This window comes from Salvia hispanica, chromosome 4 (genome assembly GCF_029641045.1).
Source record: "Salvia hispanica isolate PSC_SH4W2 chromosome 4, Shi_PSC_v1, whole genome shotgun sequence".
Classification (NCBI taxonomy): domain Eukaryota; kingdom Viridiplantae; phylum Streptophyta; class Magnoliopsida; order Lamiales; family Lamiaceae; genus Salvia; species Salvia hispanica.
Genome location: NC_142695.1, coordinates 37966817 through 37984908, shown reverse-complemented (window position 1 = coordinate 37984908; position 18092 = coordinate 37966817). Strand labels below are relative to the sequence as shown.

Below are 18092 nucleotides of genomic sequence, written 5' to 3'. Positions count from 1 at the left end.
TTGTCATGTTCAACTTTACACTCCATTATCATCATTATTCAATTCAATTCACACACATTTCTCTGTGGCTCTCCTTGCAATTGCATGCATAACTGAATAACAGAATTAAGAAATTCAAGAATCATTTCTCCCATTTTATTTCAACACAATCCTCTCAAAACAGCCTGCAAAGAAAAAAAGGCATCAAGATGGAGAAAATCACAGAGTTAAAACATCATCAAAATGTGGTAATTTTGTTGTGTGTGATGATGATAGCATCATCACCAAGCAGTAGCACTAGTGTAGGCGTAAATTGGGGCACAATGGCAACACACCTATTGTCTCCTCCGAGCGTCGTTGATATGCTGAAAGCCAATGGTTTCAACAAGGTGAAGCTCTTCGACGCCGACGACACCATCTTGGACGCATTATCCGGCACCCCCATCGAGGTCATGCTCGCCGTCCCCAACAACATGCTTGCCGAGATGAGCTCCGACACCACCGCCGCCGCCTCCTGGGTCGACGCCAACGTCACCGCCTACGCCCATCCCGGCGGCGTCAACATCAAGTAGATAAAAATTCAAGCATAGCATTAAATATTCCCTCAGTCCCATAGTAGATGTCAAACTTCTTTTTTTTCACACATTTTGGAAAAATGATAATAGTAGATAATTAAAGTGGAGAAAGGTTAAGTAAGAGAGAGAATAATGTTCAGAAGAGTCTTCTCAATATAATTTTCTCTTACTTTATTTTTTCTCTAACTATTTATTATTTTCCAAAACGAGTGAAAAAAAGAAGTGTGACGCGAAGAGAGTATCATTAATTAAATGAACTTAATTGATCTCGTGATCAAGGTACGTAGCTGTTGGAAACGAGCCTTTCCTGAAGACCTACAACGGGACCTACTTGCACCAGACGCTTCCGGCGTTGAAGAACATCCAGGAAGCGATCAACAACGCCGGCCTCGGATCGAACATCAAGGCCACGGTTCCCTTCAACGCCGACATCTACAACTCCCCTGACTCCAACCCGGTCCCATCCGCAGGCGACTTCCGCCCTGAGATACGCGATCTAACGGTCCAGATCATCCAGTACCTCTACTCCAACAACGCCCCGTTCGTCGTCAACATCTACCCGTTCCTCAGCCTCTACGCCAACGTCTACTTCCCCCTCGACTTCGCCTTCTTCGACGGCTCCAACAAGCCGCTCCGGGACGGAAACAGCATCTACACTAACGTGTTTGATGCGAATCTGGATACCCTGCTCTGGTCGCTGAGCAGAGCAGGGTACCCAGATATGAAAATCATGGTAGGTGAAGTGGGATGGCCCACTGATGGCGACAGGCATGCAAATGTACAGAGTGCTAAGAGGTTCAATCAGGGACTAATCGAGCACGTGATGAGTGGACAGGGCACGCCTCTGCGAAAAGGCCGAATAGATGTGTATCTATTCAGCCTGATCGACGAGGATGCCAAGAGCATCGACCCGGGAAGCTTCGAGCGACACTGGGGGATATTCGAGTTTGACGGTGAGCCTAAATACGAGCTCGATCTCTCGGGCTCGCAGCAGAACAGGGGGCTCGTGGCCGTGCAGGGGGTGGGTTATATGATGAGGCGGTGGTGCGTGTTGGACCCACGCGCCAAGGATGTGGAGTGGGATTTGGCGAAGAATGTGGACTACGCCTGCAGCCTGTCTGATTGCACGGCGTTGGGCTACGGCTCGTCGTGCAATCACTTGAGCGTACAGGGGAATGCGTCGTACGCGTTCAACATGTACTACCAGCTGAAGGATCAGAATGAGTGGGATTGTGATTTCTCGGGGCTGGCGATGATCACGGAGGAGGACCCCTCGGATAGCAGATGCAGGTTTCCTGTGATGATTGGCTATGGAAATCGTCCTGTGCTGATGCTGCGGAGGGAATTGGTTAACATTTTGCTTGTGGCTGCTGAAGGCTGTGTTGTGTTTCTGCTTCTTGTGTCTTAGCTTCTTGGACTTGGGATTGATCTTACTTAGTGAAATTAACGTTGGAAACAGAGTTTCTATCATACTACTAAGTGGGGTGTGTTTTTGTAATGAACATAGTCAGTTAATCACCATCTTTCGAGAAGAATGCACTTTGTATATAGCTTTGTGTTGTTCAAAAATCAAAGTAAATTCTGCCAGAAAAATGAAAAAGAAAACATAGGGGAGGCGAATACGAAAATAAAGAAAAATGCAATTCCAAATTTTAGTTTGATAGTTTGGTGATTGTGTTTACATCACAAAAATCTTTTTAAACTACATACTATAATAAAGTACTCCATTTATGAGCATAAATCTTTTTAATCTTCATCTTCTTGAATGCAATTTCATTTGTAATTATAAACTGAAATTTCGCTATAAATTACCGACTTCAATAACTTGCATCTCTTGCTGATTTGGAAATTGGAATGATATAAAAATTACCATCATGGCACTTACGGGCAGCTCAATATAATCTATGAGCATATATATATTACACGAATAAAAAAACTGTGGCTATTTTCCACGTCGCTCAGCCTTAGGATGTGGATTCCTTCATGTAATTATTGAGGAGAATGAAAAATATCCTCTTTTTCAGGAATAAAGGGACCGGTATATATTTAATAAATTATTTCCCTCATATTTTTATTTTGGTCATATTTATTTGTGTATGGTCTCAAAATTTGGTGATCACGATTCTATCTTATCGAATCCGAGGCAAGGCAACATGTCATTATGTGAAGTCACGCCACGTCAGGTTGCTACAAAAAAAACAAAAAAAACAAATAGGTAATGTCTCAATCGAATACATTAAATAGTTTTGAACTCTTCAAAATATTTTTAGCCAATTCACTATTTTATAAGTAAATGTTGACCATGATTCTCTGATGATTCTTATTTAGTGAATGCCACATGCCTCTAAATATATTAAGAAAAGTAGTACTGTACTATGTTATATCACTGCCAAAAAAAAACGGTTAAAGATATTTTTAATGCTATTAAGAATGGTAATTTGTGCATATAACAATTATTACTAGATTATAATGCAATACTACTACTACTACTATAACTATATATCTACAGTAATTGATTAAATTTTCACTTCAGCTAAAGAGTTACTAATATGTAGTAAAAATCTAAGGTGCTATACCTCATGGTTATTGCGTGCGTATTTTTATAAGCATAAGCTTACAAAGAATTTTGAAGCAAGAACTTCCTAATGCTAGTAGTATTTTATACATTAAAAAAAAGTTACTCGGAAATCGCCTTCCGGGAATTGTTATTTATAAAAAAGTACATTTATGTGAGGCTCAAAACAAATTAAAGTAGAGCGGCCAAACAGAATATTTGATCCAACGAGACACATTTAATCTCAAGTAGCTTTTTAATCACCAGAGTCAAATTAAGTGACCTGATTCGTCTCCAAAACAATAGATTAATCTAATAATTGAGTAATATATATTCCTCTTGATCTATTTGATTCTCTCATGTCCCATAATAATGTCAGCTTTTTGGTGTAAAAAAATAACTAGGAATCTTACATGTATGAAAATTTATAGCCCTTCACTCAATTATATCAGAGCCAAAAGTTGTGCAGAATATACCCTATCTATTTTTGAGGCAAATAGATAAACTTTGTTCATGTTTGCGTTGCACAAAAACATTTGTTTGTAATTAAATTGGAATTTGGACTCCTTATTTTAGTGACAAAATGAGTATCTACATTTTTTGCTTTTTGATTTTTTAGTTACTGATCAATGAATTCAAGACATGCATGCATTATTCAATAGTATGCAAACAAAAATGGTCAAAGAAAGGTTTTACATAATCATTAAATTGCATTATAATCTTATAATTACTCTTATTTGTATGCAAACAAAAATGCTCAAAGAAGATGGATCTACTTCTAATTAATTAATTATAATATGTTATCAAATGAGAAGTCTAATCTTTTTTTATTAAATTGATTTATTATTTAGGAACTTGAAAAAAAAATGTGTCGATTGAGATATATGTCGTTTATATCGGGGTGGCTATTGAATTATTTAGAAAAGAAGGAATATAAAACGGTGCGAGGATGAATTGGAATTTGACAATGTATGTGCATTATGAGGAATAGATTCCCATTTTTATCTGTTTTTTTTTTCTTTATACTTATTTCAAAACTAGCCTGAACCACATTAACCGGAACCATATAAAATCTATATGCATATTTCCATCTTTTGGAAAATGCTACTGAAAAAAGAATACTCACATTTTCTCGTATATACAAATGATAATTGATATATCATAATTAAGTAGTACTACTAGTATAGTTAAAATCTAGTATGTAATTTAAGATAGAAAATGGAGTATAAAATTGGTTTAATTAGGTGTCGGAACACAAGAATCAAGCTAGTATCACTAGCAAGATTGAGGATCGGCGTCGACCCCCCGCATATATATTTATACCTTTCATTTGATTGAGACTATTAATTAATTTGTATACATAAATATATATGGCGTGAAATGAAATAGATATATGGAACCAACCACCCCACAAATAACATCTACCCCTCATAATACCTAGCTACTCCCGCAAATGGGCATAGAATACAGAATAATATTTCCAGCTCTTTTTCAGTAATAATGCATATCGAATCAACCAAAAAGTTCCATTATTGGTCTGGTCATCACTTGTTTTTTTTCAACTCACCATTTTCCATAGTACTGATTTACATGCCTACATTACAAAATCAATAACATGCAACTTGGAAAAATTATTGGTGGGAGCTAATTTTCTGAATTTTGATGAACCAAACTAGGGCTTTTCCACATTAATATCGTCAAGTGTTAGAAATATTCACATATAAGTTGTTACATATTGAAAATGTATCGATTTATATACATATTGAATTATTTCTTGTATCACCAATTATGTTTAAGATAAAACTTTATTAGGGTTTAGTAGATCTCTATTTCATCATATGATTCAATGAATGAGACAAGTTTCAACGTGTTAGTATGCCTTGAATCCGTATAGTTTGCCACTAGCCGAACGGGGTCTCGTTGCCCGGTCAGCGAGTCAGGGGGTCTGGGGGCGTGGAGGGCCCTCGGCCCGACGCTATGACATGTTTTTGTTTTAGGCCTTAGTTTTCTATTGGGCCTAGCCCGTCGTCTGTGTGCCTATTTATATAGAAGTAGGGCGCATAACTCTGTAATCTGAAAACACTCTGAATAATATCCGTTCTCCGTTTCTGTCCGTGGACGTAGCCAATGCAACATTCGTGAACCACGTAAATCTGTGTCTTCTTTACGTTTCTGTTTGTCTCGATTACACAATTGCTCTATTATGTCACAACACAACTTTGAAGCCCTCGTAAAAATCTAACATGTGGACATGTAGCGCCACCTAGCCATGCCACCTTGAGAAGCACGCTTTCTCCATAGAAAAGAAAAGATAAGGAAAAATGTGTGACCAACTCTAAGTTTGGGGTCCCACATCACTAGTATATAAAGCCCAAGACATCCATTCTCCAAAATCACCAATCACCACCACCTACATTCCAGTTCCAATTAAGCCCAACAACACAACACACACTAATTATATACTCCTACTATTTTGTAGATATAGAGAATGAACGGAGGAGATTGGATGTGCAATGCGTGCCAGCACATCAACTTCAAGAAACGGGAGGCGTGCCATCGCTGCGCCTGCCCCAAGTACTCCACGCCGGCGGAGGTGGAGGCCTATGCGGCGGCGCAGAGAACCCAAGTGATGGCGGGAGACTGGTATTGCGGCGCCATGAACTGCGGCGCTCACAACTACGCCAGCCGAAGCACCTGCTACCACTGCGGTGGCGCCAAGAGCTACTGCGGCTACGCATACGACGCCGTTCCCGGCTGGAAAACCGGGGACTGGATTTGCAACCGGTATCCATCTCTTCCTTCTTTTCCTTTCATTCTTATATTTTAAAAAAATTTGAGAATTTTAATATTCTTTCAATATTAACATAATCTCAGATTTGTGGAAAATTATGGTTAGATAAAATGTTCATATATCTAAACATTGTTGTTTAATTAATACACTTAGTCAATCATATGTTTAATTTTAGCTACGTCAATAAATTCAGACAAGTAACATGTCGGAATTTTACGCAGACTAGAATGTGCCATGCACAACTACGCTAGCAGGACCGAATGCTATAAATGCAAGACACCAAGAGAGTGAGGTCGGCTCAATCTCTATCTCACTTACTCTACGCATACATTGATATAAATCAATGCGTGTGTGAACTTGATTTCTTGTGTTTTTACACTTATGCAGGAATTGAGAGATTATACTAGGAGGGAGTTCAAGTGTTTTACACGCGCTCTTATCTATTTTTTTTCCTTCTGTACTTTTTTTTTTTTTTTTTTTCTTTTAGGATTTTGTTTTACTCCTTTTTCAGATTTGATTTTATTTGAAATGAATGAGCATCCATCTCAACCGGTTTGATGACTTACTCCAAATCCATTTGCATTCTTCGCTCATTACTTTTAAAATGTGTTGAGGCAAGAAAGAAAGAGGTTTTTCCCTCAAGATCACAAGAAAAAAATACTAACAGTGATATAGTATATTAAGTGGCGTTGTGATGAGATGTTAATAATTATGGTAGCATGGATAAGAACCTGATGCTGAGGGATAGATGGATCAATTCCTACCTTTTTTGAGCAATCAATCAACAACACTACTTCATATCCAAAGAGATAAGACCATACTTGGTCAATGCCACCAAATTATTAATGCAGTTTTGTAACTTCCATTTGGTGAAATAATTAATCTGATTAATAATGAAGTACGTACATAAATAATTGCAAATATATATGTATGTGAAAGAAAGTAGTTTTGGTTAGTAAATTTGTAATCAAGTGTTTTTCTAATTTGTTTCATTTAGTACAACACAGTATATATGTTGGAGCGTTGAAAATAATAATAATAGTTCATATAATTTATTGATTGTCTAGTTTATTTTGCTTTATAGCCATTTATGTAACGATAATATGTGTAACAAAATGCACGAAACCAGATTATAATAAACTTCAATTCAGATTTTAGAATAACATGAATTAATAAATATATAAAAAAATTTATCAATGGAGCTACATGAAAAGTTTATAGAAATTTAAGTCGAATGCGAATTTGCAATGGCTGTCTTCGAGCTCTACAAAAGTTTTACTACATAGCTAGTACTCTTGGTAAATTGGATGTAACGATTATTTCAAACAGTTATAAGCCGCAAATTTCTCTATAGAGGCATATGAGATAATAAGAATGCTTCAAATGAGCATCCAAAACATGAGTTTAATAAGCATTTTACTTACTATAATTAATGTGCTTTTGAACACTATCCACAATCTTTGAGGGCTAAATACATTAAACTTGCATTATTCTCCACATGTTTTTCTCTTATCCTTCTCTAAAAATCCCTTCTTATCTATAATTTCAGGTAAATTGAGTTATGAATAAACGAAAATTTCATTAAAACAACAAAAATTTACATGATTGAAATAACACAAAAAACATAACTTAACAATAAAATAATTAAAATAGAATAATAACATAATTAAAAAAAAAAACTAGAACTAAGACTTATTGTGATAGACCTTCAATTTTATTCTTATTACAGATTATAGATGTAATAAGAATAAAAATTAAAATTTTAAAAAATGTTGTTGAAATGCTTCTTACGGGGTTGGAAGTTTTTTTTTTTTTTTTTTTTATTTTATTTTTTATAATGTGAATTTTCATATTATTGAAGTGGTTAAAATGTGACAAATTCTAATTGGGCAACGGGTCGGAATGGCGTACACTAATACACATCAACATAAGGTCACGATGTGGTCAACAATCATGAAACCGTGCTTCTACATTTGAGCTCACTGGTACGTGCTCAAATTGTTTGATTATTTTGTGTCCAGACTTACCTATTACTATACTTTTTGGATAAATGTAGTTTAAAATTGTTGGAATCTATGTCCGGTCAATGGACTTTGACCAATTATAATTTCAACGAGACATTTAAATTTGTAAAATTAAATGATATAGTGTCGATCTGCGTTCGGAGTAGATGACCGTGGTATATTTATTTTCTCAAATCCGATTCCCCGTGAGTGAGAAATAATTGTTTAAAGTTGTGCAAAAATTGCAAACTTAATGAGCTATGAGAGGAGATTAGGGAATAATTAAGAGAGTTAATTATCCCACATTGAAAGTTTCAACCTTATTAAACTAGTATATAATAAGAAGGATTATTACATGTAATAATTATAGTGGACTAAGATGGGCTGTAAGAGCCCACACGCGCGCACACGCGCGCGCCGCCCGCCCCGCCGCGTGCCTCGAGCCCGTGCCCTTGGATCTTGGATCTTGGCAATTGGTCTTTGGGCCTGGTCGTGGGCTTGGTGCTTGGGCCTAGTTGCGGGCTTGCCCGAGTCTAGTGGGTCTAGTTCTTTTTAGACCACCACCGTTTCCACGTCAGCGAGCCAAGCGGGATGCCACCTCGTCAGTATGACGCGGTAAGCCAACGTGGCTGACACGATGATGCCAACTCCCGGGCTCTGTCCATCTTCATCAACAACCCCTTGGGTGCATACTACTCAATGCCACCTTCTTCAGTGACCACTGCTCTATCCATCTTCAATGCCACCTTCGGATCCTTTAATGGATCGAGTGTTGGGGCCTTCGGGTCTCACACGAATGCGGGGACCTTCGAGTCTCACGCGACTGCTGGGGCCTTCGGGTCTCATGCGAGTGTTGGAACCTTCGGGTTCAACACGGGCTTTGGTTCCTTCGGGACCAATGCGACCATGGCGGGCTCTACGCTCAACATGAATGGTGGGGGCTCTATGCCCAACCATGTTGTTGGCTCCTTCGGGGGCAACGGAATTGGTTCCTTCCAAGGAGCAAGTGCGGCACCTTTGGCACCAAGAATGATGCCACCCGCCGAAAAACCACCTAAGTTTGGAGGAGCTGACTTCAAGAGGTGGTACCAAAAGATGTTGTTCTACTTGACAACATTGGGCATCGCCAACTTCCTCACGGAGAACGAGCCGCCCGCGCCAAGTGATCAAGAGACAAGTGTTGAGGTCATGGCGGACTATGAAGCATGGCGCAAAGGAGATTATCTTTGTAAAAATTTTATTCTAAGTGCATTAGATGATAGTTTGTACAATGTATACTCCCTTGTAACCACATCAAAAGAGATGTGGGAAAGCCTAGAAAAGAAGTATAGTGTAGACAATGCTGCCGGTACGGAACATGTTGTAGTATCCAAGTTCATGGACTACAAAATGGTCGACTCTAGACCGGTCATGGAACAAGTTCAAGAGTTCCAAATGATCATCCACGGACTCGTGGCTGAAGGGATGAATTTGCCCGACAACTTTGTGCGGTGCATACTCATTGAGAAGCTTCCTCCTAATTGGAAGGACTTCAAGCACTATCTCAAGCACAAGCGAAAAAAGATGAGTCTTGAAGACTTGATCGTGAAGCTGCGCATTGAAGCGGATGTGCGCAAGATCGACCAAAAGGCTAAGGGCTTTAGCCCACTTGACGCCAAAGCCAACTTGTTGGAGTGGGGCAGAACCTCCAACAAACGCCCCCGCCCAAATCAGAAAGACAAAGGGAAGGGAAAGCAGCCTGCAAAGAAATTTGAAAGCGAGTGCTACAAGTGTGACAAAGTTGGCCACTTTGCCAAAGACTGCCGCAGCAAGAAGAAGAAGCCGGCAGCCCACGTCGTTGAGAAAGAGTTCAAGGACTGGAATGAAGATGACCTCGTTGCCGTGGTCACTGAAGAAGTCAACATTGTTGACAACAAGGGCGGCTGGTACATCGACACCGGCGCTACTGCTCATGTTTGCTCTGATAGGAGCAAGTCTGCCTCCTACACCGCTGTTGAAGGGAGAAAGATCAACATGGGGAATCAAGCATCGTCCGAGATCCTCGGCATTGGCAATGTGATACTCATGATGACATCTGGAGTCACGATCACTTTGAAGGATGTGCTACATGTCCCGGCCATCCGCAAGAACCTAGTGTCAGGATCAATACTAGTTAATAAGGGGTTTAAACTTGTATTCGAGTCTGATAGGTTTGTTTTGTACAAGTTTGGAAGTCCCTCGGAAAAGGTTATGTAACCGACGGACTTTTCAAGCTTAGTGTGGCTACGCGCCTTGTTCCAAAGCCTTTGGCTAACAATAATAATAAAGCATCTACTTCCTCTTATTTGACCGAGTCTTCAAATTTGTGGCATTGTAGATTGGGACATGTAAATTCAAAAGCCGTAAAAAGATTAGTAAATTTAGATTTACTAAAGGCAATTGAAGTAGATACCCAAGACAAATGTGAAATATGTCTTGAGGCAAAAATGACTAAGTTACCGTTTCACTCAGTTGAACGAAAAACAAAACCCCTTGAATTAATTCACACGGATGTATGTGATTTAAAGATGGTGCAAACTAGAGGTGGTAAAAAGTACTTTATCACTTTTATAGATGATTGCACAAGATATTGCTATATTTATCTTTTAAGAAGTAAAGATGAAGCAATCGAAGCGTTCAAAAATTATAAGAACGAAGTTGAGAATCAAATTGGTTGTAAAATCAAAGCGATTCGAAGTGATAGAGGAGGCGAGTATGTAGCCCCGTTTGAGGAGTTATGCAACGCAAGTGGTATAATTCATCAAACAACTGCTCCATACTCACCACAATCTAATGGTGTAGCGTAACGCAAAAATCGAACTCTAAAAGAGATGATGAATGCGTTACTACTAAGTTCAGGATTACCCCAGAACATGTGGGGGGAGGCTATTTTGACAGCCAACTATATCCTAAACAAAATTCCACTCAAAGGAAAAGACATCACTCCTTATGAATTGTGGAAAGGTAGGAAACCATCCTACAAATACCTCAAAGTGTGGGGGTGTTTGGCCAAGGTGATGGTTCCCCCGCCCAAAGAAGTTGCAATTGGCCCTAAAACAGTCGATTGTATCTTCATTGGATATGCACTTAACAGCAGTGCATATAGATTTGTTGTTCACAAGTATGAAATAACGACTATTACAGTAGGAACAACAATCGAGTCAAGGAATGCCGTATTTCTCGAAAATACATTTCCTTGCAAGGACAAAGAAGAAGTCCCAGTCAATTCCGAGACAAGAATTGAAGATGAGGCCACTAGTTCTAAAACAGTGAATGAAGCCACTAGTTCTAAATCCGCGGATGAAGAGCCTAAATCGCGCAAGCGAGTGAGGCATGATCCAAGTGATGCAGTACTAAGACGTGATAGTAGGGTCAGAACACCAAAAACATTTGGTCCTGACTACATTGCTTTTATGTTGGATGAAGAGCCAACGTCAATAAAAGTAGCCTTCGATGGCCCAGACGGGTTACATTGGAGAGAAGCTATTCAAAGCGAAATTGATTCAATTTTGCTAAACCACACTTGGGAGTTGGTCGATTTTCCCGAAGGTGCGAAACCTTTATGGTGCAAATGGGTGCTTAAAAGAAAATTTAAGGCCGATGGAACAGTGGATAAGTACAAAGCCCGATTAGTAGTAAAGGGTTTTAAACAAAAGGAAGGACATGACTTCTTCGATACCTATTCACCTGTAACGAGGATTACATCTATCCGAGTGCTTCTCGCGATTGCTGCATTGCACAATCTTGAGATTCATCAAATGGATGTTAAGACTGCGTTTCTAAATGGTGAACTAGAGGATGAAATCTATATGGAACAACCCGAAGGGTTTGTAGTGTCCGGACAAGAGAAGAAGGTATGCAAACTGGTTAAGTCCCTCTATGGATTAAAACAAGCGCCGTTGCAATGGCACTTGAAGTTTGATAATGTGATATTATCAAATGGGTTTAAAATCAACGAGTGTGACAAATGTGTCTATATTAAGAGCACTAATAATGGGTACGTTATAGTGTGTCTCTACGTTGATGACATGTTAATCATGGGGAGTACCACTCAAGTGATCAACGAGACAAAAGCCATGTTAAAGAGAAACTTTGACATGAAAGACATGGGTCTAGCCGATGTAATTCTTGGAATGAAAATTCTAAGAACATCCGATGGAATCATCTTAACCCAATCTCATTATGTTGAGAAGATATTGAAGAAATTCAATGCCTATGATGGCGCGCCGGTTAAGACTCCAATTGAACTCAATGTTCACTTGAGCAAAAACAAGGGCGAACTCGTTGCACAAGAAGAATATGCACGGGTCATTGGGTGCATTATGTACTTAACTAATTGCACTCGACCGGACATTGCTTGTGCCGTGAACAAGTTGAGTCGCTACACGAGTAATCCAAGCAAAGAGCATTGGAGAGCTCTTGTAAGGGTTTTGAGATATCTAAAACATACTCAAAATCATGGGCTACACTTTTCGAGATACCCCCCGGTACTTGAAGGGTACTGTGATGCGAATTGGATATCCGACAATAAGGACTCACTTTCAACAAGTGGATACGTCTTTACTATTGGGGGTGGCGCTGTCTCATGGAAATCCACGAAACAGACATGTATAGCCCGTTCCACTATGGAATCAGAATTCATAGCTTTAGATAAAGCTGGGGAAGAAGCCGAATGGCTTAAGAACTTCCTTGAGGATATTCCAGGTTGGTGTAAGCCGGTGCCTCCAGTGTTGATTCACTGTGATAGCCAAGCCGCTATCGGGAGGGCGAACAATGGCTTCTAGAACGGCAAGTCTCGACATATTAGACGACGACATAACACCGTGAGACATTTGATCACAACAGGCGTGATTACAATTGACTACGTGAAGTCAATAGATAATCTAGCGGATCCGCTAACCAAAGGGTTAAATCGTGATCAAATGAATAAGTTGCTAGAGGGAATGGGTTTGAAATCCACAAACTAAAGAATTGTCATAGTGGTAACCCAACCATGATGACTGAAGATCCCAAGAACTTGGTTCAATGGGAAAACTAAGCTATGAGAGTTCGTGTGAAACACTCATCTACATCTATTCCCTAAAGAGCAATAGAGTGTTGAAAACTTGCCTTGTGGTGAGGATAAGTCTACGACTTTTAATGATTTCTAAGGATCTCAAGGAGATTGAGTTCTCAAAGAGACCGAGTAGGGCAAGATACTCGAGTAGGAATCACCTATGTAAGTGTGAAGTGTGGCCGCTTCAAATTACACACTTATGAATCCAAAGTGGTGTCCAAGGCCGCAAAGGACACAAAACGTGAGAACGGATGAGGTTGAGGTGTTTAAGTGTTAACACCATTGTCTCGGTGCACGCCGTGGGGGACTAGTTCAAAGCATCGCGCTACTAGGCCACCTGTGTATCCGATGGCGTTGACTATGGAAGGTTCAAAGCTAAAAGCTACATATCCTTATGCTTATATACCTCTCGAGGGTTGAGCTTGTGTCTGCATGCATTTGCATTTGGCTATTTCCACTCATGTGGGGGATTGTTGGAATCTATGCCCGGTCAATGGACTTTGACCAATTATAATTTCAACGAGACATTTAATTTTGTAAAATTAAATGATATAGTGTCGATCTACGTTCGGAGTAGATGACCGTGGTATATTTATTTTCTCAAATCCGATTCCCGGTGAGTGAGAAATAATTGTTTAAAGTTGTGCAAAAATTGCAAACTTAATGAGCTATGAGAGGAGATTAGGGAATAATTAAGAGAGTTAATTATCCCACATTGAAAGTTTCAACCTTATTAAACTAGTATTTAATAAGAAGGATTATTACATGTAATAATTATAGTGGACTAAGATGGGCTGTAAGAGCCCACACGCGCGCACACGCGCGCGCCGCCCGCCCCGCCGCGAGCCGCGAGCCTCGAGCCCGAGCCCGCGCCTGTGCTCGTGCCCGTGCCCTTGCCCTTGCCCTTGCCCTTGCCCTTGCCCTTGGATCTTGGCAATTGGTCTTTGGGTGGTCTTTGGGCTGTTCTTTGGGCCTGGTCGTGGGCTTGGTGCTTGGGCCTAGTTGCGGGCTTGGCCCAAGTCTAGTGGGTCTAGTTCTTTTTAGACCACCACCGTTTCCAGTTTCCACGTCAGCGAGCCAAGTGGGATGCCACCTCGTCAGTATGACGCGGTAAGCCAACGTGGCTGACACGTGAGAGTCCACGTCGTGAACGAATCTAGAAGCTTCTAGACTCAGCCTCTCTAGCTCTGAGCGCGTAACGGCTTGTAACGCCCGAACGTTACAGCTCGTAACCGAAGACCGTTACGGTCTAGCTTTAATGACGGCCATTATGGCCGTTGACCCCCTGCAGTGGACCGAGCCTATAAATAGGCTAGCCATTCCATGCACTCTACACACCAAAAAAACACTAGAAAGCATTCTGCATCATAAGCTCTCTCTCTCTGCATTGTTCTTCTGTCGAAGCTCTGCCCTCTCCTCCATCCAGTTCGCCGGAGCTCTGCTGATAGCGGTGCTGCTTCATCAGAGACGTAGCCGTTTTATCTTTGGGGACGAAACGCCAATCCGAAGAGCACTACCGGGGCGTATCTCGTCTTGCGGAAAGAGGCCTCCTCGACTCGGCTATTTCCTTTTACGGTTCATTAGTTTCGAATTTTCCGTTGTAATTTTCGTTTCAGTTCTTCTTGTATTCCTTCTTGTAATCCCGAAATCTCCAACAAAAATATCATCTCAAATTTCACAGAAGAACTTGAATTCAAATAAATGGGATGGTAAGAGCATCTTCAAATGAAGAAGTAAAGTGTGAGATTTTAGGAGGTTTTGTTTTGTGTGTTAAATGGAGATAGAAAATATAATTTTTATATTTATCTGAGAGAGAACTTTTTCCCAAAAGAGAAATGTGACATCTTTTGTGGGACAAACTAAAAAGGAAAGTGTGACATCTTTTGTGGGACGGAGGGAGTACCATATTTACCTTTTTCATAAAAAAATACTCAAAGGGGAAATGTATTTAAGAATGTATTATACATTTTCCATTTTGAAGAGGTATATTTACCTCTCTATCAATGGAGATGTAAAATCCTATAACTATCATATTTGCATTCTTTTCATGAAAAACCATTCTCCAAAATATTTGCGAATTAATGTATTATATTTTTATGTTTTGTAATGCATTTTGTACGATTATTTTATTTTAAAAAATAATTTACCTTTTTAAATACCTTTTCTCTTATAGTATTACGTTTTGAAAGGATATATTTTACTTTTTGAGAAGGTAAATAAATATATACTTCTTTCATTTACCTTTCTTCCTCGGAGATACTCTAGCTAAAGCAAACAATTAGATTGATTATATTGTGACTAAACTTACCTTAATTTTAATTTTTCTAAACTATGAACGTGGGATAAAATATAGTTTAACATATTCGATCTCAAATTTCACAAAAGATAACCACAAATCATATAATAGTGTTTCTATTTGAATGCATTTCCACATATGTTTCATTGTTTTTCATATGTGATGTAGAATGGATAGCGTTTCCCGGGTAGCATAGAATATACAATTAATTTTTCATCCTCACCCCAATTCGTGATATATTATCATATTTTAAATGATACTCTTTTTTCAAGTAAACTATCAAAATAACAAAATTTTCACGAGCTAAAAAATTTGGAGACTACCAAAAATAGTCCCTGGACTATGTGTTTATCTCACTAGACAACCCTGAACTTTAAAAATATTCCCAGACAACCCTGGACTAAGCGTTTATCTCAAAATTGGTCATTTTTCACTGTTTCATATCGAAACTACCCTTTTAGGGGTTTGGGCAATTTCGGAAGTTCAAAAATTTGACTTTTTCATATGTCAGCACATTAATTGATTGTGCAGACTGTCTCCTCTATTAAATACTCCTCTCATTCTCTTTCTCACCTTCTCTTCTCCATCTCTCTTCCCTTCTTCTTTATCTTCCCCTTCCTTCTGCAAAAGTCGACGCAAAATCTCGACTTCAAATGGAAATTTGCGAAAAAAGGATAAGGTTTATTTTCGGTGGTGTTATCCGAATTGTGTGGATTTTGACTTGGTTGGGCAGATTCGGCGCGAAGGTTTCATTTGGTGGGTTGGAGGAGAGGACGAAGTTGTTTGTTTCATTTGTAGCCATTATCGTGGGTTTGAGCAAGTAGGTTTGATAGATAGATTGCAGTTCGTGAGTTTTGAGGAAATTTGTGATTCGCTTGAATTTTATTTGAAAATAAACCCATTGTCTGTTTTTCATGCTTTTCCATCCGTCACCCTTGTAAGATGTGAGTCGGTGGATTTGATTCCATTAATATCAAGACAGTGCCTTTTTTTTGGATGAATTCTCAAATTTGTAAATTGGTACTTGGTAATAATTTTTAGTAAAATTTCAATATTTTCATATGTATTAGTAGTATATTTCAAAATGAAAACAACAATGGGTTAATGAAAATACCAAGAGTATATAAAATTAAACCGGCCATTTTCAAAAGTCTAAAATGTACATTACTCTGTCAGGGACTACATCTAATATTTCTTTTAAACCCGATATGATATTATTTTTTGGACTACATCTGATATCACTATCAGGGATAGGTATCCAATATGATACTCCCTCCGTCCCACGTTACTTGAGTCACTTCTTTTTCACATTCGTTTTTAAAAAATAATAATAAATAGTTAAAGTGGAGAAAAAATAAAATAAAAAAGAGAATACAATAGTTAAGACTCTTCTCTATATTATTTTCTCTCTTACTTTTCTTTCTCTCCATTTTAACTATTTATTATTATTTTTTCAAAACGAGTGTAAAAAAGAAATGACTCAAGTAACGTGAGACAGAGGGAGTATTATTTTATGTTTATTTCGCCGTATACTAGATATGTTATTATTTCAGTAACTTTTCCTAGTACTCCTTATTTCAACAAGATTCATTTCATACCCATTTCATACCCATCGAAGAAAATCCATTCAGCCATAGATAATTTCATTGTCAAATTTAGAAATAAATTATTCAAATCACAATATTTAAAACAAACTTAAAACTTCAAAAAAATTAATACTCCATACTTAGAACACATAAATCAAAATCAAAGTACATTGATTTGAACACTACAATTCTTCGCCAAGTTCATGCACTACTACGTACAATTCTTCACCAAATTTTTTTCCCACAAACTGCAATCTACTTGTCAAAACCAACTTCATCAAACTCACCATAGTGGCTACAAACGAAACTAACAACGAAAATCCAACAAATAACACCAAAATACAATCTTTCACTTTACTTCTACCTTCAAAACGATTTGGATATACTTCAGAATCAACTTCGTCTTCTCTTCCAACTTCGTGTTCACGCCCACCGTACCCAACCAAGTAATTGCAGCCTTCAAAATCCACACACTTGGGATGACACCACTGAAAATACTTGCAGCATCCAACCTTGCCCTTTTGCTCGCAAACAAAATATAACATTCCATTTGATTCATTTCTTGGGTCGACAATGATTTTGAGAATCACTCTTTGCCGGCACAAACAATTTTCGTACTCAAATCGGAGCCACCTATAACCTGTCCCGCCTCCTCCATCACCCGATTTTGTAACAGACAGCAAAGACATGAAAGCAAAGAATTGAGTCGAGATTTTGCGTTGACTTTTCTAAAGGAAGGAAGGGAAGGAAGGGAAGGAAGAAGGGAAGAGAGATGGAGGAGAGAGAATGAGAGAAGTATTTAATAGATGAGAGAAGTATGAGAGAGAGAGAGAGAAATATAAAAAATCATACAACATGCACAATCAATTAATGTGCTAACATGCTGAAAAAGTCGAATTTTGGAAATGGCGAACTGCCCAAACCCCTAAAAGGGTATTTTCGGTACGAAACAGTGAAAAAAAAAACCATTTTTGAGATAAACGCTTAATCCAGGGTTGTATAAGATATTTTTAAAGTCCGGAATTTATTGACGAGATAAACGCATAGTTCATGAACTATTTTTGTAGTTCACTCTTAATTTTTATCTTCACCCCAATTCGTGATATATTATCATATTTTAAATGATACTCTTTTTCCACGCAAACTATCAAAATAATAAATTTTCATGAGCTAAAAAATATGGAGACTACAAAAAAAAATGATAAAAATTTCCCAGAATTTTCTTACTCCAATT

General features: G+C 38.6%; 2 protein-coding genes and 1 long non-coding RNA gene across 3 annotated transcripts; 2 read left to right on the top strand and 1 right to left on the bottom strand.

Annotated features, from left to right (window-relative positions):
* Positions 1-453, bottom strand: LOC148928589 (uncharacterized). Its single transcript, XR_016128689.1, has 2 exons — positions 315-453; positions 1-164 (listed from the first exon to the last, which is right to left on the bottom strand). It is a non-coding gene; the product is annotated as an uncharacterized LOC148928589 (long non-coding RNA).
* Positions 189-2021, top strand: LOC125191606 (glucan endo-1,3-beta-glucosidase 8-like). The gene is made up of 2 exons (XM_048088999.1): positions 189-547; positions 834-2021. Exons 1-2 carry the CDS (start codon positions 189-191, stop codon positions 1960-1962), a joined length of 1488 nt encoding a protein of 495 aa, XP_047944956.1. The 3' UTR covers positions 1963-2021.
* Positions 2022-5512: 3491 nt separating this feature from the next.
* LOC125191625 (RNA-binding protein csdA-like) lies at positions 5513-6464 on the top strand. Its single transcript, XM_048089020.2, has 3 exons — positions 5513-5892; positions 6121-6191; positions 6287-6464. The coding sequence occupies exons 1-2, from the start codon at positions 5597-5599 to the stop codon at positions 6188-6190; spliced, it is 366 nt and encodes a 121-aa protein (XP_047944977.1). The 5' UTR covers positions 5513-5596; the 3' UTR covers position 6191; positions 6287-6464.
* The last annotated feature ends 11628 nt before the right edge of the window (positions 6465-18092 follow it).

Excerpts from the sequence above, each read along its gene's own strand:
- LOC125191625 (XM_048089020.2), top strand. The coding sequence starts at position 5,597 with ATGAACGGAGGAGATTGGATGTGCAATGCGTGCCAGCACATCAACTTC. Across the intron at positions 5,893-6,120 it reads GGGGACTGGATTTGCAACCG|ACTAGAATGTGCCATGCACA; the intron begins GTATCCATCTCT and ends AATTTTACGCAG.
- LOC125191606 (XM_048088999.1), top strand. The coding sequence starts at position 189 with ATGGAGAAAATCACAGAGTTAAAACATCATCAAAATGTGGTAATTTTG. Across the intron at positions 548-833 it reads CCCGGCGGCGTCAACATCAA|GTACGTAGCTGTTGGAAACG; the intron begins GTAGATAAAAAT and ends CTCGTGATCAAG.